The sequence below is a fragment of the Equus caballus genome, chromosome 19, assembly GCF_041296265.1.
Source record: "Equus caballus isolate H_3958 breed thoroughbred chromosome 19, TB-T2T, whole genome shotgun sequence".
NCBI classification, from domain to species: Eukaryota; Metazoa; Chordata; class Mammalia; order Perissodactyla; family Equidae; genus Equus; species Equus caballus.
This window is the reverse complement of record NC_091702.1, coordinates 10,158,970-10,179,199: the sequence shown is the minus strand read 5'-3', so window position 1 is coordinate 10,179,199 and position 20,230 is coordinate 10,158,970. Positions and strand designations below refer to the sequence as shown.

Here is a 20,230-nt window from a genome sequence, read left to right as displayed (position 1 = left end):
CCAAATTCAGAAGTTTTATTTTTTTTTCTAGGATCAGTCAGTTCTGGCTTTTTTTTTTTTTTTTTGAGGATGATTAGCCCTGCACTAACATCTGCTGCCAATCCTCCTCTTTTCGCTGAGGAAGACTGGCCCTGAGGTAACACCTGTGCCCATCTTCCTCTACTTTTATATGTGGGACGCCTGCCACAGCATGGCTTGAGAAGCCGTGCATAGGTCCACACCCAGGATCCGAACCAGCGAACTGGGGCTGCTGAAGCAGAGCTTGGAAACTTAACCACTGTGCCACCAGGCTGGCCCCCAGTTCTGGCTCTTTACATGTTCTTTTTCTCCTCTTCTGAAACTACATAGCTTCTAAATTGCATGTTTTTCATAACGGTCCCAATGGCAACTTCAGCAGGGGCGGTGGATTTACAAAGCTCTCACTGTCACTGTGAGCACATGTGGTGGCCTGGTTGGTGGATCATTCTATGGCGGTGGTTTGAGATCTTGCTGTGTATCAAATTCCCGGAACCGCCCAGTCCTACTGAACAAGAATCTCTGCAGGTGACATCAAGGGTCTCTATTTTAGAACTTTCTCCTGAGCCCAGCTTCTTCTTTTGGAGGGACTTTCACATCTCTAACTGCTTAGGGACACCTCTATGTAGAGGTCCCACTGGGGCTCTGAATCAAAGCTCAAGAGCAAACTTGCCCAACAGAGAGACAGTTTAAGGAGGGAGAGAAAGCAGAGCGAGGAAAGCCAGGTTCCGGCGTGAGCCTTAAAGAATGGCTGCTGCCAGGCCATCGTGGGGGGGAGGGGTGGAGAACTAAAACAGAGAGGGAAGGGGCAGGATAGCAGGTTGCCCCTGCAGCCAAGGGAAGACAAGTGTCAGTGTCACGGAATAGTTAGCCCAGGAAGGCAAGGGTGGGTTTGGATATTTTAATTGTTTTTCCAAATTGTTCTGTTCCCTTCTGTTATGCTAAGGAGATGCCATCACCAGCCACCCTGAACCAGACCCAGCCTCACAAGAGCCACGCCTGTGACCTCTGCCTTGTTTTTAATGCGAAGATCTCTCCGGGAGGAGCTTGTTACTTTACTACCATCGCCTGCAGTGTGTGTGGAAGCATGTTTTCCACCTGAGCCTGCACAAGAGGATACTCATCTCTTCCTTCTGAATATTCATCCCCCATGCAAAATAAATGTCCCTGCTGCCCTTTGTCCAGGGAGCCGTGACTCTGGAAGTGATCCCTCATGGGCTCCTATTTGCTGCAAATACACTTTACTTTGTGAGACAACTACTTCTGGTGGAGAGTCTGACTTAACTCACCAGGAGGGAACCCACTTCAGTTTCGGTAACAGAAGTTTTAAGGCAGGTTTGGACGGTGATGTCAAAAGCTTCTGGAAGGTCATTATTCTTCAGGATGTCTTTTTAACTCGGCTTTCACATATCCCCTTGGGCTCAACATAGACTAAACCCTGGCTATTTTGCTGCCATCCACTTGGTACAGACGCTTAAATAACCCAGCAGAAACTGGCAGGTGGTAGGAGCTGAAGATTTTCATTTTTCTCTGTCTCTTAGGCTTAACTATATGTAAAATCCTTTGATTAATATCAAAACTGTAAATGACCTGACTTGCCACACTGCCCGTTGCCCCTTCTCCAGCCAGCCGCAGAATGGTCTTTCTGCAGTGTCACTCCTCTGCTTAAATCCTTTCAATGGTGTCTTTTCATTGCACTGAAAATAATACCCAAACCCTAAAGGCCTGTGAGGCTCTGTGTGAGTTGCCCTCACTCGTCTCCCTCACGCTTGCTCCTCGGGTCACTGCCATTTCCGAGAACTCACCAAGCTCCTTCTTTGCTTGTAAAGCTCTTCCCTGGCTCTTGGCCCGGTGACTTCTACTTGTCTCCCTTTATGCTTCATCTCGGAAGTCACTTTTATGACCACCCTTCCCTAATCAGGCACCCCTTCTACAGTGTCTACCACACACCCCTCATCACAGTCTTTAACTATTCTAGTTAGTTCTCTACTCTGTGTCCCCAGGTACCTAGAACCTGGCATGTAGAAAATGCTCAAAAAATAATTTGTTACCCAAAACAAATCACTCATTCACTCAACAAATATTTATTGAGTGGATACATGTGCCAGACTCTGAGGATACAACAGAGGACAAGTGGCCTAGGACAAAGAAAAAGGACAGTGCTTATGCCTAGGAGTAATCCTATGATAATATGATAACTTACTGGTCCATAAGCACATTTTTATTTTTATCATGTGAGAAACATCACGTCAGTAAATTTAGCGCCGCCAAAGGACTAAGAAACACCATGCCACTTGGACGGACTAATGTACAGAGAGCAAAGAAGAAACACGGGCAAGGACGCACGAGGAGAAGAGGGGAGAAGAGGAGGAAGAGGCGGTTCAGGGATCTGTGTATTCTCTGAAAAGTGGAAATTCTCCTTCTCAGTCCACACTTAGAACAGAAGGTGAGATTAGACTCACTGCATTTCTAAAACACATCCATATCCAGGTGAGTATGCTACTTCAAAGCAATGCCCCAAGAAAGCTCTGTATTTATTCTAATGATGCTATTAATCCTCAAAACATTCACAAAACTGCCTTCTTCAAATTGAAGCTAAGATAATTTACTAAGCACAGAAAAAAAAAAAGAAAACATTTTACTTTATTTTTGAGCCTAAATGGTATTTACCAGATTGATTTCCCATCATATGCACTGGAACCTACTGAGATTGTTGTAAAAATCAAATTCATTCCTAAAGGACAAGCATTCATTATACTGAGGATATTCTAAAACATGTGCACTTAAGCCAATCCTCAGAAAAGAGTTCCAGAAACATTTGAACAGGAGGATCATTTCAATACCCATGAAAGAGATAGTGTTCATCTGGATAAACAAGTAAACCCACTTAATCTGACTTCATTGGAAATGGGTATTCTAGATAACATAGGAATATAGGAATATTGCTCAGATAACCAAAGTTCTAAACAGAAGACTTTTAAAATTTTTATTTATTTCATAGTGCCCTAACACATATGATTCTGCACCTTTTATATAGAGTATATAGCTGATTTTAATCTTTCTGACTCAGGGACATCATCATGGCCATCAGTTATTAACCCATGTTATAAATATAAGGTTATTGACGTGTGTAGGGTTATTTGCCTCTATTACACATTGGGCTAAATTGCAATGCTTTTAAAGTTTTTGTTTGTATTTATAGTTTTTCCTCTCTTCTTCCACATGGTCAATCTTTCAGCTTCTTATTAGTAAGCCTTGCTCTTGCAAATTTCCTGCTTATAAAATTGCTGCTTCTAACATGCTGCGAGCTGAGCAACTGTATCACTGTGAAATGTCAGAGGTGGTGGCATGGAGTGAAGGGTCATGTAAGTACAAGGTCTTTGTGAGAAGCAGGTTATTGGTGTGGCAGAGCAAGGAAGAAATGGAGGGCGGCAGTCAGCCCTACAGCTGTTCATCTTAGTCAACCGAAGAGAAGTAAACATATATCACCCAGGATGGACCCGAGACAAGACTTGTTTCCCTGTGAACTAGACAGCCTTCCTGTTAGCCTCGTGTAGACAGATATGGCCCAGGGCAGAGTGTTGATGAGAAGGCCTGAGACAGTGAATCTAACTGTAAGCTGCCTGCTACCCACTCCCATGGCCCCACTCCCAGACTCCTCCTCTGGGAGCAAATAGCTGCCCTTATAAAGAACTAAAAAAAGACGATAAATCTTCTAAATTAGGAGCATTCAAATGCTTATAAAATGAAAAGAATGAAATAAAAAATAAACTAAAAAATATATAAGAAGAATGAAAAACAAATAGCCCATTGCACCTTCTGTGCACAGAGAATAATATACGACAAAAATTCTTGCCCTTATGGAACTTGTGTTCTTCTGGAATACAATAGTTATACCAATAAATGTAAATGGGATAATATCTTCTATTAAAGACTCCCACATATGATAAAAACCAATAAAAGAAAGACCCCAAATTTATGCTATATATCAGACATGCATTTAAAACAAAAGGACTCAGAAAGAATGAGTAAAGACATACTAGGCAAATGAAAACAAAAAGAAAGAAAGCAGGGATGAGATGTTAAGTATAGATACAGTTAAAGACAAATTAATGGAGCAAAAATATGCAGGAAGCCTAGACGAATATGCTTCTGAGTAGCCTGACACCACCTCAATCCCAGAGGTATTGCTTTGGTGACAACCTTTGCTGGTGGTAAACCTTCAATAAGAGGTGTTAAATAACAAAGACAGAGGAAAAGTAGAAGCCAATAAAGGGAAAAAGTGATATAAAAAGATGTTTTTCCATTGGAAAATGCTAGAATCTACCAATTATTGATCCAGGTGATATTCAGAGTCTAAGTACCACATACGGTCTTTTTGATTCTTTTCAATAAAAATCTAACGCCAAATGCACGTGAGCCCCATCTCTGGTTTCACTAACGCTGGAACTTTAAGCCAGTCATTTAGCCAATGTGGGCTTCAGTTTAATCACCTGTAACATGAGGTGCTGGGAGGCGATAACCTTTCAAGTGAAATATATCTTTAGTCCTGTGATTTCACTGTTATTAAAATATGTAGGACCTTGATATTTCAAATATATATTGCATATTGATTTAAACATAAAATATTGTTGGAAGAAATCATTCTTGCCTGCACCTTTCGCTTTTCAGTGTTGCCACCTGTTCCTTTGTCTGACTCAGAAGAGTTTTGGTTATCTCTAGTTCACTCTCTGCAAGGTTAATTCTTCTTTTCATGTCTTCTTCTTGCCTTTCTTTTGAAGTCAGTTCCTCCTGTAAAGTTTTGTATATTTGTTGACAAGCCACTAAAGAATCTTCTTTTTCTTTAAGCAATCTGGTGTGCCTAAAATGGAATAGAGAAAAAAACCCCACCAATATGCATTAGATACTATATTTTTATGTCTATCAAAGATATGTGAAAATCTCATTTGAAACCAAAGACTATAACCTTAACTTAAAAAAATTAAGAATGCTGAGAAAACGAATACTTCTATGATATTGAAATTTTTCCATCCAGAGAGAAGCAAAATTAATGAACAGCTTTAAGATATTATAAACTCAAATTAGTTATAGCATATGTAAATAATACAATAAGGAAAGCTAAGTACATTTTAAATAAAATGTTATTTAAAATATGGTATCAAATTCAATTACTAAAAATATTAATTAAAAAATTTGCAGTGTATACCGTGACTCAGAAATAACGGATTGAAACTTCAATTTTCTAAGTTCTCTTTGACTGTCATCAGCTTCATTAGATTTATTCCTAAAATGATACAAGAGGTTCAAATATTTTATTCCAAAATAAAGCATAACTGTTTTCCTTTTTGTAAAACATGTTTTCCCCTTATTACTTTTCTTATCTTTATATTCTGTTTGTGATTATATATGCAGATTTCCTTGAAATTATATGTAGTCAAAGGGTTTTTCTTTGCCAAAAAATAACCTAATCTGTTAGTACAACTATATGTGTTTTTCTATATCATTATTTTATTCATCCATAGAAAAGATTTCTTAGCATCTTCATATTATTATTTCTCTAAAGAAATAAACATTCAGTCCACTTCTATAATAGCCAAGTAACCTCCTATCAGACTGATCTGCACTTAAGTAAAAAGCCTAAACTTGGGTAACATTTAAAAAAGAAAGAAAAGAAAAGAAAAACCGTTATGTGATGGCATTGGAAAGTGACCCAAGGCAGGAAGATTCTAGACGGAAGTTGACACTTGGAATGAGGTGACAGTATGGGGTCAGGTGTTTTGTTTGTTTGTTCTTAATTAATTTTAAACCTGAGAGCAGGCCTCAGTCTGCACTGTGCAGGGGAATTAAAATTCTGATAGAAAACTGGTAGAAAGCTCAAGTCGTTCTGGCCTGAAGAACGAGAGGACAGTATTTGGGGCAACCTTGGCTGATGGAAAGCAAAGAGTGAACCCTGAATTGGAGAGAGCCAGAGAGAGAGGGAGCCCCAGATACTGCAGATAAACTCTGCCCACATGGCTGGCTGACCCCTGAACTGCATGTGCACAGGCCAGACTCCATGCAGCCTGGTTACAGATAAAAGAACTGAACTGAAATTTGAGCTGTTGCCCTAGAGACAGTTTGCAGTTTGAAATCAATCAAATTAATTGCCTCCTTAAAGCAACACCACCACCATTGCCACCACCACCAGCATTTGGAGAAATATAACAGAATCCAGAATTTCTATAACATAACATTCACGATGTCCAGAATATAATAAAAATTATTTGACACAGGAAGCAATAGAAAAGCATGACCTATTCTCGAGAGAAAAGACAGTTAATGGGGACTGATTCTGAGATGACCCAGATATTGAAATTAAGCAGACAAGGATTGTTGAAGAAGCAGTTATACTTCTGCTCAAAGACATAAAAGAAAATCTACTCTAATTCGTGAAAAGATAATAAATCTCAGCAGAGAAATAGAAACCAATAAAAAGAACCAAATGAAAATTCTAAAAGTGAAATAAACATTTGTCTTCATCTTATATGATTGGGTTTTGTAACGATACTCAAAAAGTTAACATATTAAGGAAGATTAATATTCCAGTTTAAGTTGGTATAGATTGCTCATTAAAAAGTCATTATCTGAATGTACTTTAAAATAGCTTATAAGCTGTACAATGAAATATATTAGATTATCAGTGGATTTGCCTTACTTGCAGAATGACTTTAATTTCTAATAAATAATAATTTATTTGCATCATGAACATGAACAACATTCATTTATTTTTAAACCTTTTTTATTGTAAAATATGACAAAATTGTGGGGCTGGCCCCGTGGCCGAGTGGTTAAGTTCGCGCGCTCCGCTGCAGGCGGCCCAGTGTTTCGTTGGTTCGAATCCTGGGCGCGGACATGGCACTGCTCATCAGACCACACTGAGGCAGCGTCCCACATGCCACAACTAGAAGGACCCACAACGAAGAATACACAACTATGTACCGGGGGGCTTTGGGGAGAAAAAGGAAAAAATAAAATCTTTAAAAAAAAAAAAAAAAAAAAAAAAAAAAAAAATATGACAAAATTGTAAGCTACAGAAATTTGCATAAAACAATCATATGACAAACAGTTATACAGAGAAAATTCTTGTAATACCATCCAGGTCAAAAAATAAAACCTTACCAGCTACCTTAGAAGCTTCATGGCCCCGGTCCCAGTCACAACCAATGCCTTCCTCTACAAAATAACCATCCTCATGAATTTTATGGCAATCACTTTGATTTTCTTTGGAGTTTTATTACCCAAGTTTTATCCCTGAACACTATATTTTACTTTTAGCTTTGTAAAAAGTGTCTTTTAAAAACATGTTTCTTCCTTTATTATCCACTTTTGGTAAAACAGCTTTATTAAAGTACTGTATTGACATACAATAAACTGCACACAATTTGATACATTTGACATATGTATAAGCCCATGAAACCATCACCAAAATCAAGTAGCACATGAGCATCCTGAGAGCCGAGACCTTGGTCTCTCATACCATTCTCATTCAAAGGAACCAGGAGTAGTGAGAGAAATGGCTGGTCCAAGGCTGGGACAGAGTAGGTAGACCTGAAACGTCTTGTTATGCCAAAAAAGCAAGGAAGTGCTTATAGAAGATGATGGAATCTTGTCCCAATACTGCAGGAGCCAGCTTGAAAGGCATCTCACTGGCTAAGCCTAGGACAATCTGTGTACCAAAATAATTAAGAACAATAATAAATTACAAACCATGGAAAAACATAAGAGTTCATGAGTCCATACCAATAATAAATAAGTCAATAAATAATGGGAGGAAGGGAGGCTCTTGCTTAAAACAGAATGCTGAGGGCTGACTAATGAATGAGGAGAGAGGGCTGGAGTGGGAAAAATCATCATTCAGCAATCATGGTGGTAAAGATTGGGTAAGGCAAAAGTCATGAATGGATCCTATACCTAGGGGAAAATTTTGATGAAAAGCAGAATATTTGCATGTAAAGTGTCTCTTACAGGCAGTTAACTAGCTGAAAGGGAACAAAACCCTCAGTAATAATACAGCAGAAAAGCCGAGCAATACCTTAACCAGGTGATCAAAATTAACATCACCAATGAGGGCAGATGATCATGTGCCTCCAGGTGTGATACTCTGAGAAGGGCACATCCCCACCTATGTGGTTTTCTGGCTCAGAGTATATGTAACCCAATCAAGAGAGAACAGCAGAACAATACAAAATGAAAAAATTTTATTTAAAAAGAGCATAAGAGGTTCTGCATTCTACAAAAATGTCAATATCACAAAAAGACAAAGACAGACTAGAAATATTCTAGATTTAAAGAGGCTAAAGAGACATGCCAAGTAGGCTGACCCCATCTGGATCGTGTGCCAGAGGAGAAAACACTATAAAGCCAACTAACAAAACTGGAATACAGATGGTAGATTAAAGTATCATATGTAAATTTATGACACTGATTACTGTGCTTATGTACATATCACTGTCCTGAGGAAAGGCAGGCTGAGTATATAAAGATCATGCTGTATGTAACTTATCCTCAAATGAGTCAGGAAAAAACTCTGTGCATGCATGCGTGGTGTGTGTGTGTGTGTGTGTGTGTGTGTGTGTCTGGAGAGAGAGAGAGAAGCAGAGAGAGGAGTAAGGAAGAAAGCAAATGAGTTAAAATGTTAATAATAGGTGAATCTGACTAAAGACTATTTGGATGCTCTTTGTACTATCATTATGTTTACAAATCTTTGTAAGTTTGAAAGTATTTCTAAATAAAACATTAAAAAAGAAGGAATAAGGCAAAGATTGACATGTCATTAGAAAAGTGGGCAGAGGCTCTGCTTGGGTGAGTCGTGGAGGAAAGACTAGAAAGGGTCAAATATTCAGGGGACAATTTTTCATCCATTAAGCTAGTAATTTTCTCTTTTTTAGTTATAATACCCAGTATAAGCCAAAAAGTGGAGAAATGGATGTTTACAAACACTGTTGAGATTATAAATCAGTATAATCTTATTGGAGGGCAATGAGGCTTTATGCATTAAAGGCCTTAAAATTATGCAAGTATGATTCTGGCAAAAATTATCCTAAGGAAAGAATTGTGTATAAGTAGCAAAATTTATCTATATGAATTTCAAAGTAACTTACTTATAAAAGTGAAAAATTTGCAAATTCTAAAAAACGAGTGATTAATAAATAAGTTATGGTTCATCCACAGATAGGGATATTACATAGCCATGTAATAATTATCTATACATGTATCTTGTAATGCTATCAGAAAATGTCCAGGATCTATCACGAAGTGAAAATATGTTAAGAAATATACATTACTGGAAAAACGGACTATAAGGATATATCAAAATATAACTATGATGTTCTTTTTTGTGTATTCGTGTATTTTCTAAGTTTTATACATTTGCTTTGAAATCAAACAAAAATATTACTTTTAAAAATGCTTTGAGATTCAGCAGCCCCATCACAACTTTCACTCTGTGTTCAGACTCTCACACATACTTTTCCAAATCAAGAGGCAGGGACAGCAGAACTCCTTTCAGTGGTTATTTTACTAACTATGTGGACAATTAATCTTGGCTGCAATTTTTTAAAAGAAAGCCTGCTCCTTAGGGAGCCTACCATCCCGAGAACTCCCCTCGGCAGGGTCAGCTCCCACCCCGATGCCAGTTGCCCCGCTCTTTCTATGGTCTACCCTCCCTGCCCAACCTTATCTTCCCTTCATTAGAATGGAGGACTTGGAAGGAACAGAAAGGATGCCTACATCTCTTCAAACACTGCATTCCTTCTTTCACTCTCAGAAAATAGTGTTAATCCTTTCTCTTCAACCACTTTGAATAAGCCTTCAGAAAGGCCCCTGCTGCTTCTGCCAATCAAAGCAAAGGAAAGAAGATGAAATAATTGGATTTCCCCCCTAATTTGAAAGGCAAGGGTCCATACCATTCCACTGCTATATATGAAATAGCCATTCTCAAACCACCTACGTGATGTTTCCACTTTACTGTCGAAAAGACATCTCAAATCTAACAGATCAAAAGCATTGTTTTTTATTTCCCTCACCCCCATATCTATTTTTTTTACAGATTTTCCCGCTTCAATAAATGGCACCAATGCAATAATGACACTAATAGGTAACACCTTATCTGTCTCATGCTACCCTCAAAGCAGCCCTTATTCCTTGTTACAGTTGAGGAAACTGAGGCCAGAGAGAGAAGCCCAGGGGCCATCTCTCCTACCCAGCAGAGCTGGATTTGAAGCCCAGCAGTCTGGAGCTGAGGTCTAGGCCCCTAGTCACTGTCATCTAGTGACTCTCAACTGTCTACCTTGATGCCTAAAAAGCCCAAACCCCATCCTTTCTTCTTTCCTTTCCCTTCCAGTCCCCTTCCTCCCCAGCCACGTCTACTCCATTAGTACCTCCCGTCTGATTTACCCCCGACATACATTTCTCTCCATCGTCGCACTATAGCCTTACATCAAGCCAGTCCCTTCTCACTTGCGTAGGTGCACAGCTTCCCACCTCGTCTCCCCGATTGCTGCTGTACTCCCACTCCAGTCCATCCTCTGTGGAGCAGCCAGGCTGACCTTTTAGAACAAATCAAATCAGTTCACTCTCTTGCCAAAATCCTCCAATAGTTTCTCATTGCCCTCTGCATAAATCCAAAATCCTCAGTAGGTTCTGGACACGCTAGTGTATTAATTTCTTATTGCTACTGTAATAAATTACCACAAATTGTGGTTTAAAACAACACAAATCTATTCTCTTGTGGTTCTAAGGTAAAAAGTCCTAAAATCAAGATGCCATGAGGGCTGTGTTCCTTCTGGCAGCTCCAGGGAAGAATCTGTTTTCTTGCCTTTTCCAGCTTCTAGAGACCCTCTGCACTCCTTGGCTTGCGGCCCCTTCTTCCCTCTTCAAGTCATACCACCCCAACCTCTGCTTCCATCCTCACGTCCACTTTTGTGACTTCGACCCTCCTGCTTTCCTCTTACTGGGACCTTTGCGATTACATTAGGCCTGCTTGAATAATCCAAGATAATCTCCCCATCTCAAAGCCCTTAATTTAATCACATGTGCAAAGTCCTTTCTGCCATGTAGGTGACACACTCACAGCTCCCACGGATTAGGACGTGAAAATCTTTGGGAGCCGTTATTCTGTCTACCACTACTGGCCTTCTTCCTCCTTCTCTAACCTGTAAAACTCACTCCCAGGAACTGACGACCTCGACCTCGTCTCCCTGCTTCCAGGTGTGAGTGTGTTAGCAATGCCACCTCCTCCTTGTCACTCAGAACTTAACTCAGGCCATCTGCTCAGGGATGCTGCTCTATCAAAAGCCTGCTTTACATTTCCGCAGCACTTACACCACCTGAAATTATCTAAACAGCTCTAGGAGCTGTCAGTCTGGTTCCTCCAATATCTAGTGCCTGCATCCCCAGCCACGGCACAAGGCCGCTCCATAAGCATCTGCACTGCATGGATGAGTGAAGTAAATTATCCTGTTCCATCTAGGGTCATGTGAAAAGTGGATCAAGCTCTGACACTGGAATGCCACCAAGCCACCTGCTTGCCAGGCAAAAGTTCTCATGAATGGCCAGGGAGATAAGAAGAAAATCAGGAGAACGTTATATCTCAGCAGGCAAGGCTGGAGGCAGCCTGTCCCCAGACAGATTGGTCAGCCGTGTCGGATGTTGCTGAGAGGTCGAGAGCTTACACAGCAGTGATTTATGATGGTCACAGGCTGACTGTGGCTCAAACTATTAGTTAAATGGCAGGGGGCAGGGGGGGGACCGCTAATAAAATTAAATTGTAAGTAGATTATAAAGGTCCCTAAGTTCCAAAATGTATTTTATATAACCACTTTAGACATATTCATTAGTAATTCACAAATTATAAATCATTTCAAGTGATTTTTGTTCTTTTTATTATATACATGACAATAAAGACATTCACACTGTAAGCTATTTAAGCAATAATAAGTATACAGAGTAAATGAGTCTCTACACCCCTCCCTCTTCCAGAGGGAGCTGTTGTAATCCTACCAGTTGTTTATTCAATGCATTTAAATCCATATAGATCTGTGTACATTCACATGTATTTTTAACATGAATGGAACCATTTTTCTGATCATATTTTTAATCTCTCAAATTCCTAACAGCTTCTTTTTCACAACAGCTTGTTCTTCTTTTATAGTTACAATCCTGGACACACTTTGGAGGATACCTTAACTTTTAAAATTGATCTCACTTCTTCTGCTTGCTGTTTGACAGTTTCCTTGGCTGTCAAGTCTTCCTGTGTGAGTTCAGAGGCATTTTGGGGGAAGGGGCCACAGGAGGTTCTTCTCGCACACCTGGTCATCTTCGGCTGGGTGTTCCTCCTCAGCCTGAAGAGTCTTTGTTTACTTGTCTGCTCTGCTGTTTCTTTCTGCCCTAGGTTGTTTTGGAAGGTTGTGATGAAGGCGCGGGGTATGGTGGGGGCACTGGAGGTTTGTCTTGGGGAGTGGGGACCCCCGCCTCTGCTGGGGTTCAGCAGCTGCCAGGCTCCCTGGCTCCAGTCCTCGTACTCCTTGCTCTATTCTGGGTGTGGATGCCTCGCCACCGCGGCTTCACGCAAGGGCCTGTTGATCCAGGGGCCTTGGGGAGGGGCCAGCGCCTTCCTTGTTCCCAATGTGATTCCACAGAGTGGGCGTCGCTGGACCACTTGCACCAGAATCACATGAGGAGGGCGCTAAAAATGCACATTGCTTGGAGCCACCGCACACCCAAATGTAAAAGCAGAAGATCTGTGGGAATGGAGCCCAGAAAGTGATGTTGGGGTTGGGTCTGTGGGGAGCTCAGGCTGTAGCACCGTTTCAGTAAGCTCTCCAGGATCCTTCTGCAGACTGGAGTCTGAGAACCACCATTCTGACCACTTGTCAGATCGCACTCCCTGCTCTTTGTGTTACCCGACTCCAAGCGAGGTCCTGCCTGTCAGACACCCGCGACACAAGTGATTTTCCTCTAATTTATTCCTGCGTAACGTTCACACTTTCTATTATCTTTCCTGTGCATTCTCTTTCGGGAATTCCTAAAAATTTCCCACCATCTATAGCAGTCTTTCTTGTTATTCTTATTTATCTATGTTTATCCTGATATAAATATGAATGTATTATATATAAAAAATATATGTAATATATATGAAAGTAGATTTCTAAGCTATATATATATTTAAAAGTAATAAAGTTGCATTTTATAACATCCATATTTTTTATTATTTCAGGAAGGTCTTCTCTAAATTGATCTAGATATTATACACAAATAAAATTTGTAGAAAATCTCATCGTTAACTTCTCAGAGCATCATTGCCACTCTACCTGTCCAGGAAAGCGTGCTGGTTACCTTCTAGACACGCACTGCAGCTTCCTTTCCGGCCGTGAGGTCGCTGTTGCCACCTGTTCTCGGGACAAATCCTGCTGGGTCTGCGCTGACTGTTGCAGTCCCGTTCCCCTTGCCACTGGTTCATCTGGGAGGGGGTGTGTAAAGAGCTCTAGCCAAAGAGCTGTAAGGAGAGGGCTGTCTGGTGGCTTCTGGGAAGTTTTTTTCTCACATCTAAGGAGACACCAGAAAAACAGGCCCTTCCTGCCTCCGGGATGGTTCCCTTTGGCTGTGGTACCTGGAGCTGCAGCCACCCCTGATTACAAGGGACTCAGCCTGGGGTGAAGTCGAGCTGAGGGCAGCAGGGCGAGACAGAAGGAACTCAAGATGCCCTGTGACACTGTGAGCCCCGGATCCGCGAAGCCTGAAACCACTCTACCTCTGTTTCTCGGAGCTCAATGCATCCTAAAGGATAAAATCTCTGTTTCCAAATACATAGCAAGTTCCTATAAACTGGAAAATATTTTCCCACCAACCTTAGGGAAACAGGAACCTCAGGTTTATCTATTTAAAAACTGCCTACCCCCCTTAAGTAAAAATCCACAAAATTTATATCCAAGCATTTACAAATCTTTAAACAAAAGAATTATCTCAAGTTGGATAGGTGAAATTCTCTATCCTCCAACCTCCACAAAGGGGGAGGATTAAAAATTTAAAGAAACCTGATTTCATAGCACCTTCCAATATCTGGAAGTTCAAAAAGGTTTGGGTATATATAGTAAATCTACAATTTATTAACAAATTTATGTCAAAATATTTTAGTGAATTATTTTGACTTCAAACTTAATTTATAATGAAACAATGGCCAAGTAACAAATCTGGTTTTAACCTACAAATGAAATAGCACTTGCATACTACTGGGCACCTCCTGAGCTCTGACCCTAAAGCCACCCTACTCAACTTGGTCCCAGCAGTGAGGCCGGGCTGACGCAGCAGAGGTGGGAGAGCTCGGTACAGGCAGCACCGAGAAACGTCGCCAGCAGTTGGGGCCATGTAAGTGGTTCTACCCGCCATAGCTCAAATTTTCTAAAAGTGAATACTCTGCCCATTTTCCACCTTTCAGAAGTGCTTATACAGGCAGGAAGCACCAGTTCTATACACTGAAACAGCAGCGTCAGCATCTGTGCAAGTGTATAGCGATTCCCTCCAGGTGATCCACTTGATGGGCTTGAGTGAGGTGGTATATTCTCCCTCCAACTCCAGTCTACTCTGACTCTCATCATTTCTCAGCACTTATAAATTATGTTAAAAATATAATTACCAAAAGCATCACAAAGGCAGCCTCCTTGTATATACAGAGGATTCTGTGCAAACCTATTCACTAAAACTCAATTCATGTCACAGCCACTGCGTGTTATTCCTTTTCCTCAGTGTGCATATTTCTGTATGTAGCTTCTCTCCTAACCTGCCAGGGCTCCACTCCACACGCTGAGTCTTGGCACGTCCACACATTCCCTTTTAGCTGAGTCGGGGGTCAGCTACCTCCCAGTCTTGGACTGCCCTCCTCACTTCCTGAGCTCCAAGAGGCTGAAGTTGCCAGGGAGCTGTGGTTGATTAGGCTGCTTTCCACATGAGACATCTGCTCGGCCGAAGCCCTCCTTGATGTCATTAGAGGGTGGGGAACGGTGAGTTCTCTCTGGTTGTTGCCATCTTGTTTCTCTTTGTCATATTTCTTCTCACCCAGAAAGTCACTTCCTGCGCCCAGTGAGTCATTCAAGGTCCCCCTCACTCATTCCCTCAACCCCAGCTGTCATACACTGACAGATGAACTATTGTATTTACTGTGCTATTAACCACAGTGTTATATAGCACCAATATTTCACTTTTCTTGTATTTCCAAAACAATTTGTTTTAAACATCTTATTTTTCCTCCCCAAAGCCAACCAGTACATAGTTACATATTTTTAGTTGTGGGTCCTTCTAGTTGTGGCATGTGGGACGCCACCTCAACATGGCTTGATGAGCAGTGCCATGTCCGCACCCAGGATCTGAACTGGGGAAACTCTGGGCCACCGAAGCAGAGTGTGTGAACTTAACTACTCAGCCACGGGGCCGGCCCCTCGAAAACAAATTATTTTGCTACAAGTAATCCAAGTATACAGTAATTTGATAGGGCATTTTCGGAACTTGTTCTTCCTTATGTTGTTGACAATTTTATTAAACACGTTCTTAGGAGTACGTCCATGGTCAACACAAAATTTGGTTGGTAGGCATTCTAAATATTTATATTTCTAATGAGGTTCAGCCTTCTAAAATATAGCAACTGAAAACCAGAGCTACCAGACTGTATACCGTAGAATAAAAGAATTTACTCGCTTTTCGAAGATTATGTAAATTCTATTTTAGTGCAATAATTATGGATGTACTATATCCTGTAAAGTAATTTTTTAAATCTCTGAAATAAATTATTTTTAAAAGAAATAATCCTCTGGATATTTTACAAGGGCACTTTATCATTTTTTTCCAATATTTTCTTTCTCACTTATATAAAGCATAAGTACTCCGGCATTTCGAAGATACTCAACTATCTTTTTGAACCTAAAACTGTAATTTTAAGAAACGACTTCAAAGTTGTTTCTTCTGGACAGATAGTAAAGAGAAAACAATAAAAGAAGAAGTTCAGAGAATATTTCACATTAAGTTACACATTTGAACAACCAGGAAAAGCTTTAATACACGGACAGGTAAGTTTCTTACTGAGGGAAAGAAACATTTCATATGTTTAAAAATATTCACAGGTCCTTCAACATACAATCTAGTCCAGAAAAGCAGCCGAGAAAAGCAGCAGAGACCTCACCCGCACCTCTGAATCGCTGCCCGAGAGCCGCAGGGAACACAGGGGTCTTTCCAAATTCTTACAGGTTGGTTAATGTTCATTGTCTTACATGAGCTTTTCTTTGCAGCTGTCCATCTCGGTCGCTGCCTTCTGAAGCTTTAGCCCGAGTGCCTCTACTTGACACTGTAAATCTGAAATGACACAATGCATTCATCTGATTAAACATTTTAAGTGTCCAGATATTTTCATAGGGTAAACGACATTCTTTTAGAGTCGCCGTTTATTCCACATTGCCTGGATGACCATATGCAGCACGTCCCTACTTTGAAACCCCATGGAATTAATGGGTTTTGATGGACCTAATTTATTAGCCTCTTTCTGCCCCCAACATCATGCTAATTTTTAAACAGCTAATAGATTAAATTTTGCTAATGTTTTCCAAGGAAATTTATGTAGCTGACACGTAAGAATTTCTGATGCGGCTCCCTTCTGAAGGACCTGACTGCCTGCGTTAGCTCTGGCCACCTGGAGCTGAGAAGCATGGCTGAGGCCTCTGGTGGAACTGAAATAGACAAACCACGTACAAGGCTCCCAGGAAAGAACTTGTTAACTCTGGGTAGCTCCTAATAGGCATTTTAATAACTTTCAAAGCTAACAAAATACAAGTAGGAAATCGGCTTCATAGAGTCCCGAACTGGGGAATTCAAGCAGTGTTTGCGGAAGATTGTTCAAGCAGACATGTCTGACGTGTGTGTAGGTACAGAACTGAAACTGAAGCAGAAGAACAAGTGGCCTAGACGGTGTGCGTCCCGCTGCCAGCTTGTGTGTGGGAACCGTGATCTGAACCCAGCCCCAAGGACAGCCCTTGGTGGCACTCTTTTTGGAAATACAGTGGAAATCAAACTTACACAGATGGACCAACTGGTTTCTATGGAGAAAACAACTTAAAACACTGAAATTATAATATTTCTATGTTACATCTGCTCAGGTGTTTTAATATATTTTTAACAGTAAAGTTTAAAATCTTTAATCATCCATTAAAAATACATAAAATTTCTCTATATATCTTCAATCTGCCTTCTTAACTTTGTTTTACGAAGAAGAGCCAGTTCCTTAAATCAGAAAATAAATTCACTCTACACAAATGTTTTAATTAGAATTTACCAGATATTTGTACAAAACTTTATGTTCACCCAGTGCCTTCACATACATTATTTAACTTTATTCCTCAAATTGCCATGTGGGTGCTATTAGCCCCTTTTTTCAGATGAGGCAAAAATGAGATCCTGTCTGATTCTCTTGCCTGGTATCAGAACGAGCAAATGCATGAGCCGTAGGTCAGACTGACTGAAGATTTTACACTTGGCTGAGGGGCTGAGAGGACAGCCCCTCAAAATAAGATTCAACGTGGACTGACTTACTTGATAGATAATATTTGTGGGGTACATCTTTTCAGTTTATCAAGTGATATTATTAAATGAGAGAAAAGATAAAGTAACATCCGCATAGAGAATTAGTTTTTGAGCATAACCTTTTGAAGCAAGGCACTCTCTTGTGAAAGCGGCATAATGTGTGGCTCTGTTAAGTGCACGTGGGCTTGCGGAGGGGTTCTGTTCACACAGGCACAGCTACAACACCTCCCCCAGCCCCTGAAGAGCACAGGGGTCAGGAAGCAGATGTTTGATGACAGTGCACCACATCCAGGCACCGTGCAGAGTGCCTCCTCCCATAGCATTTCATCACAGTCACAACTACTACAAAAAACACATACGCATTTTATTTTTACCAGTGAAGAATCTAAGGATCAGAGGAATCAACTACCTTCAAAGGTCACACAGCTAGTTAGAAGTAAGTCCGTGATTCAAAGTCAGGCTGCCTGCTCCTGAAGTCCTGTCTCTCTAAGTGTCTTACATGGACGCTCAGAGTAGCAAAGCTACAAGGGGCTGTGACATTTATCCGTGAAAGTGTGGTCAGTGTGCCCATAGATCTGCTTAGCATATCCAGAATCTTTAAAGAGGTATACCTAAGGCAAATGAAAAGTATTATTTCTACTACATAAAATATGTAATAAATTAGTAGTGCAACTCCAAGAGGTGGTTTAGATTGTAATTTTTGAAAGTTTAAAAATTAATATATTTTAAACTTTTTTTTTTTCCTGCTTTATCTCCCCAAATGCCCCAGGTACATAGTTGTATATCTTAGTTGTAGGTCCTTCTAGTTGTGGCAAGTGGGACGCCACCTCAACGTGGCCTGATGAGTGGTGCCATGTCTGCGTCCAGCATCCGAACCAGTGAAACCTTGGGCTGCTGCAGCGGAGCGCACAAACTTAAGCACTCCGTCACAGGGCCGGCCCCAATATATTTTAATTAATGAAAGATATTAAGACAAATATGTTATCATTGTGACTGACTTTATGAAACTGACATGAAAGAAAACAATTATGCCTTCCTGTTAAATGTCCCTCAGTGCTTTTGTCAGGATATAATGTCAAACTAGATGAAGCATGGGTCTCAGCCATGTAATAAACTTTATGCTATTACTTCTAAATGTAGATATTGTTAAGAGGAAGAACTGATTACCTTAAAAATAAACTCCAAAGAATTGGTACTTGGTATGTGAATTTTATCCAATTAATTCTCAGTTACCTGATAATTAGTAGAATAGTAGACAGTAAAAATGGCAGCTAATTCAAAACCCATTTTTATGGTATTGAAAAGTATTCTTAGGCTCATATTTGAATACACTTGTGCATCAAAGTTCCTTTACTAGGTTTAAAGGAAAATAAACTACATAATCATGACCCAACTCCAGAAAGGAAAAGCTATGATACTCTCTAGCATTCTTCTCTCTACATGCCCATGGAGTCTGCCTTCCTCCCTATTTCAGGATAACCACAGATAGCTCAGTCTTTAATTCACGGTACTCGATGGGTAGAGAAGACACTTTCTTCAGATTATTTGCTACGTATTTACAGCATCTCCGAGTAAAAACAGGAAAAGCAATTAAATTTTATACTTTAAAACACAGAAATCGGGGGTGGGGGCCAGCCCGGTGGCGCAGCGGTTAAGTTCGCACGTTCCACTTCGGCAGCCCGGAGTTTGCTGGTTTGGATCCCGGGTGCAGACACGGCACTGCTTGGCAAGCCATGCTGTGGCAGGCGTCCCACATATAAAGTAAAGGAAGATGGGCACGGATGTCAGCTCAGGGCTAGTCTTCCTCAGCAAAAAGAGGAGGATTGGCAGCAGATGTTAGCTCAGGGCTAATCTTCCCCAATAAATAAATAAATAAATACAACACAGAAATCTCTGTTGGCTGTCATGAGAAGTAAATAGAAACAGAAAATATAAGTAATGTCTACAAAGAAATCATTTTATATAAGCAGAGAAGACACCACATAGAACTGAGAAAAAATGATTCATTATGAATAATCCATAATGTAAACAGCCCACCAGAGTATAATTAGGAGTCAATTAATATAGTGTCATGGCTGTTTTTTTTTTTTACTTTTGGTTATATTTTCTCTAATAAAGAAGGGCTAAGAATTATTTAAAACACATAGGATGTATCTTTACTGTTCTGAGCAAGGCACAAGCAGCCTCCTGGTTTCTTGCTGCTCCGGTAGACAGACCAGTAGGGTCCTTTTGCTTTGGAAGCAGAGGGCCCAGTTCCTGTCCTTAATAAGTAAAGGGGCACAGTCGGGAGGAGCAGCAGAGAAGAACCACCTGCCCAAGACAGCTCCTTCAGTTCCTGCGGCAAGGAGTTCTTAAACAAGTGTATTGTTCCGTGCAGTCCTTCTCTATCGTGAAAACATTCAACTTCAATTTTCGGTCATTCCACATAACATGGGCTTATAAGGCAAAGCCCTGCATGCCTACAAAAAGCAAAGAAGCACTGGCTTTACACAGCACGCAGACGTAAGGCGGAACCCCGCAAACAATCCAAAACGACAGCAGCAAATTCCACCACGACGCGACTGCGTTCTTTGCAGCTATTAAATAAGAAGCAAATGACTTTAAATGAACAAGACAC

At 40.6% G+C, this 20,230-nt stretch overlaps 1 protein-coding gene across 8 annotated transcripts in view; it reads right to left on the bottom strand.

Moving 5' to 3' along the window:
* The window catches only part of LEKR1 (leucine, glutamate and lysine rich 1), a 189,460-nt gene that overhangs the window by 46,479 nt on the left and 122,751 nt on the right, over positions 1–20,230 (bottom strand). For 7 of the 8 annotated variants that reach the window (XM_070243169.1, XM_023623183.2, XM_023623189.2 and 4 more), the window contains 3 exons: positions 16,311–16,392; positions 5,222–5,299; positions 4,673–4,876 (listed from right to left, as the gene is read on the bottom strand). In XM_070243169.1, coding sequence (XP_070099270.1) covers positions 4,673–4,876; positions 5,222–5,299; positions 16,311–16,392 — 364 coding nt within the window. The remainder of the gene's footprint in view (positions 1–4,672; positions 4,877–5,221; positions 5,300–16,310; positions 16,393–20,230) is intronic. The other variant, XM_023623188.2, reaches the window with a different exon arrangement.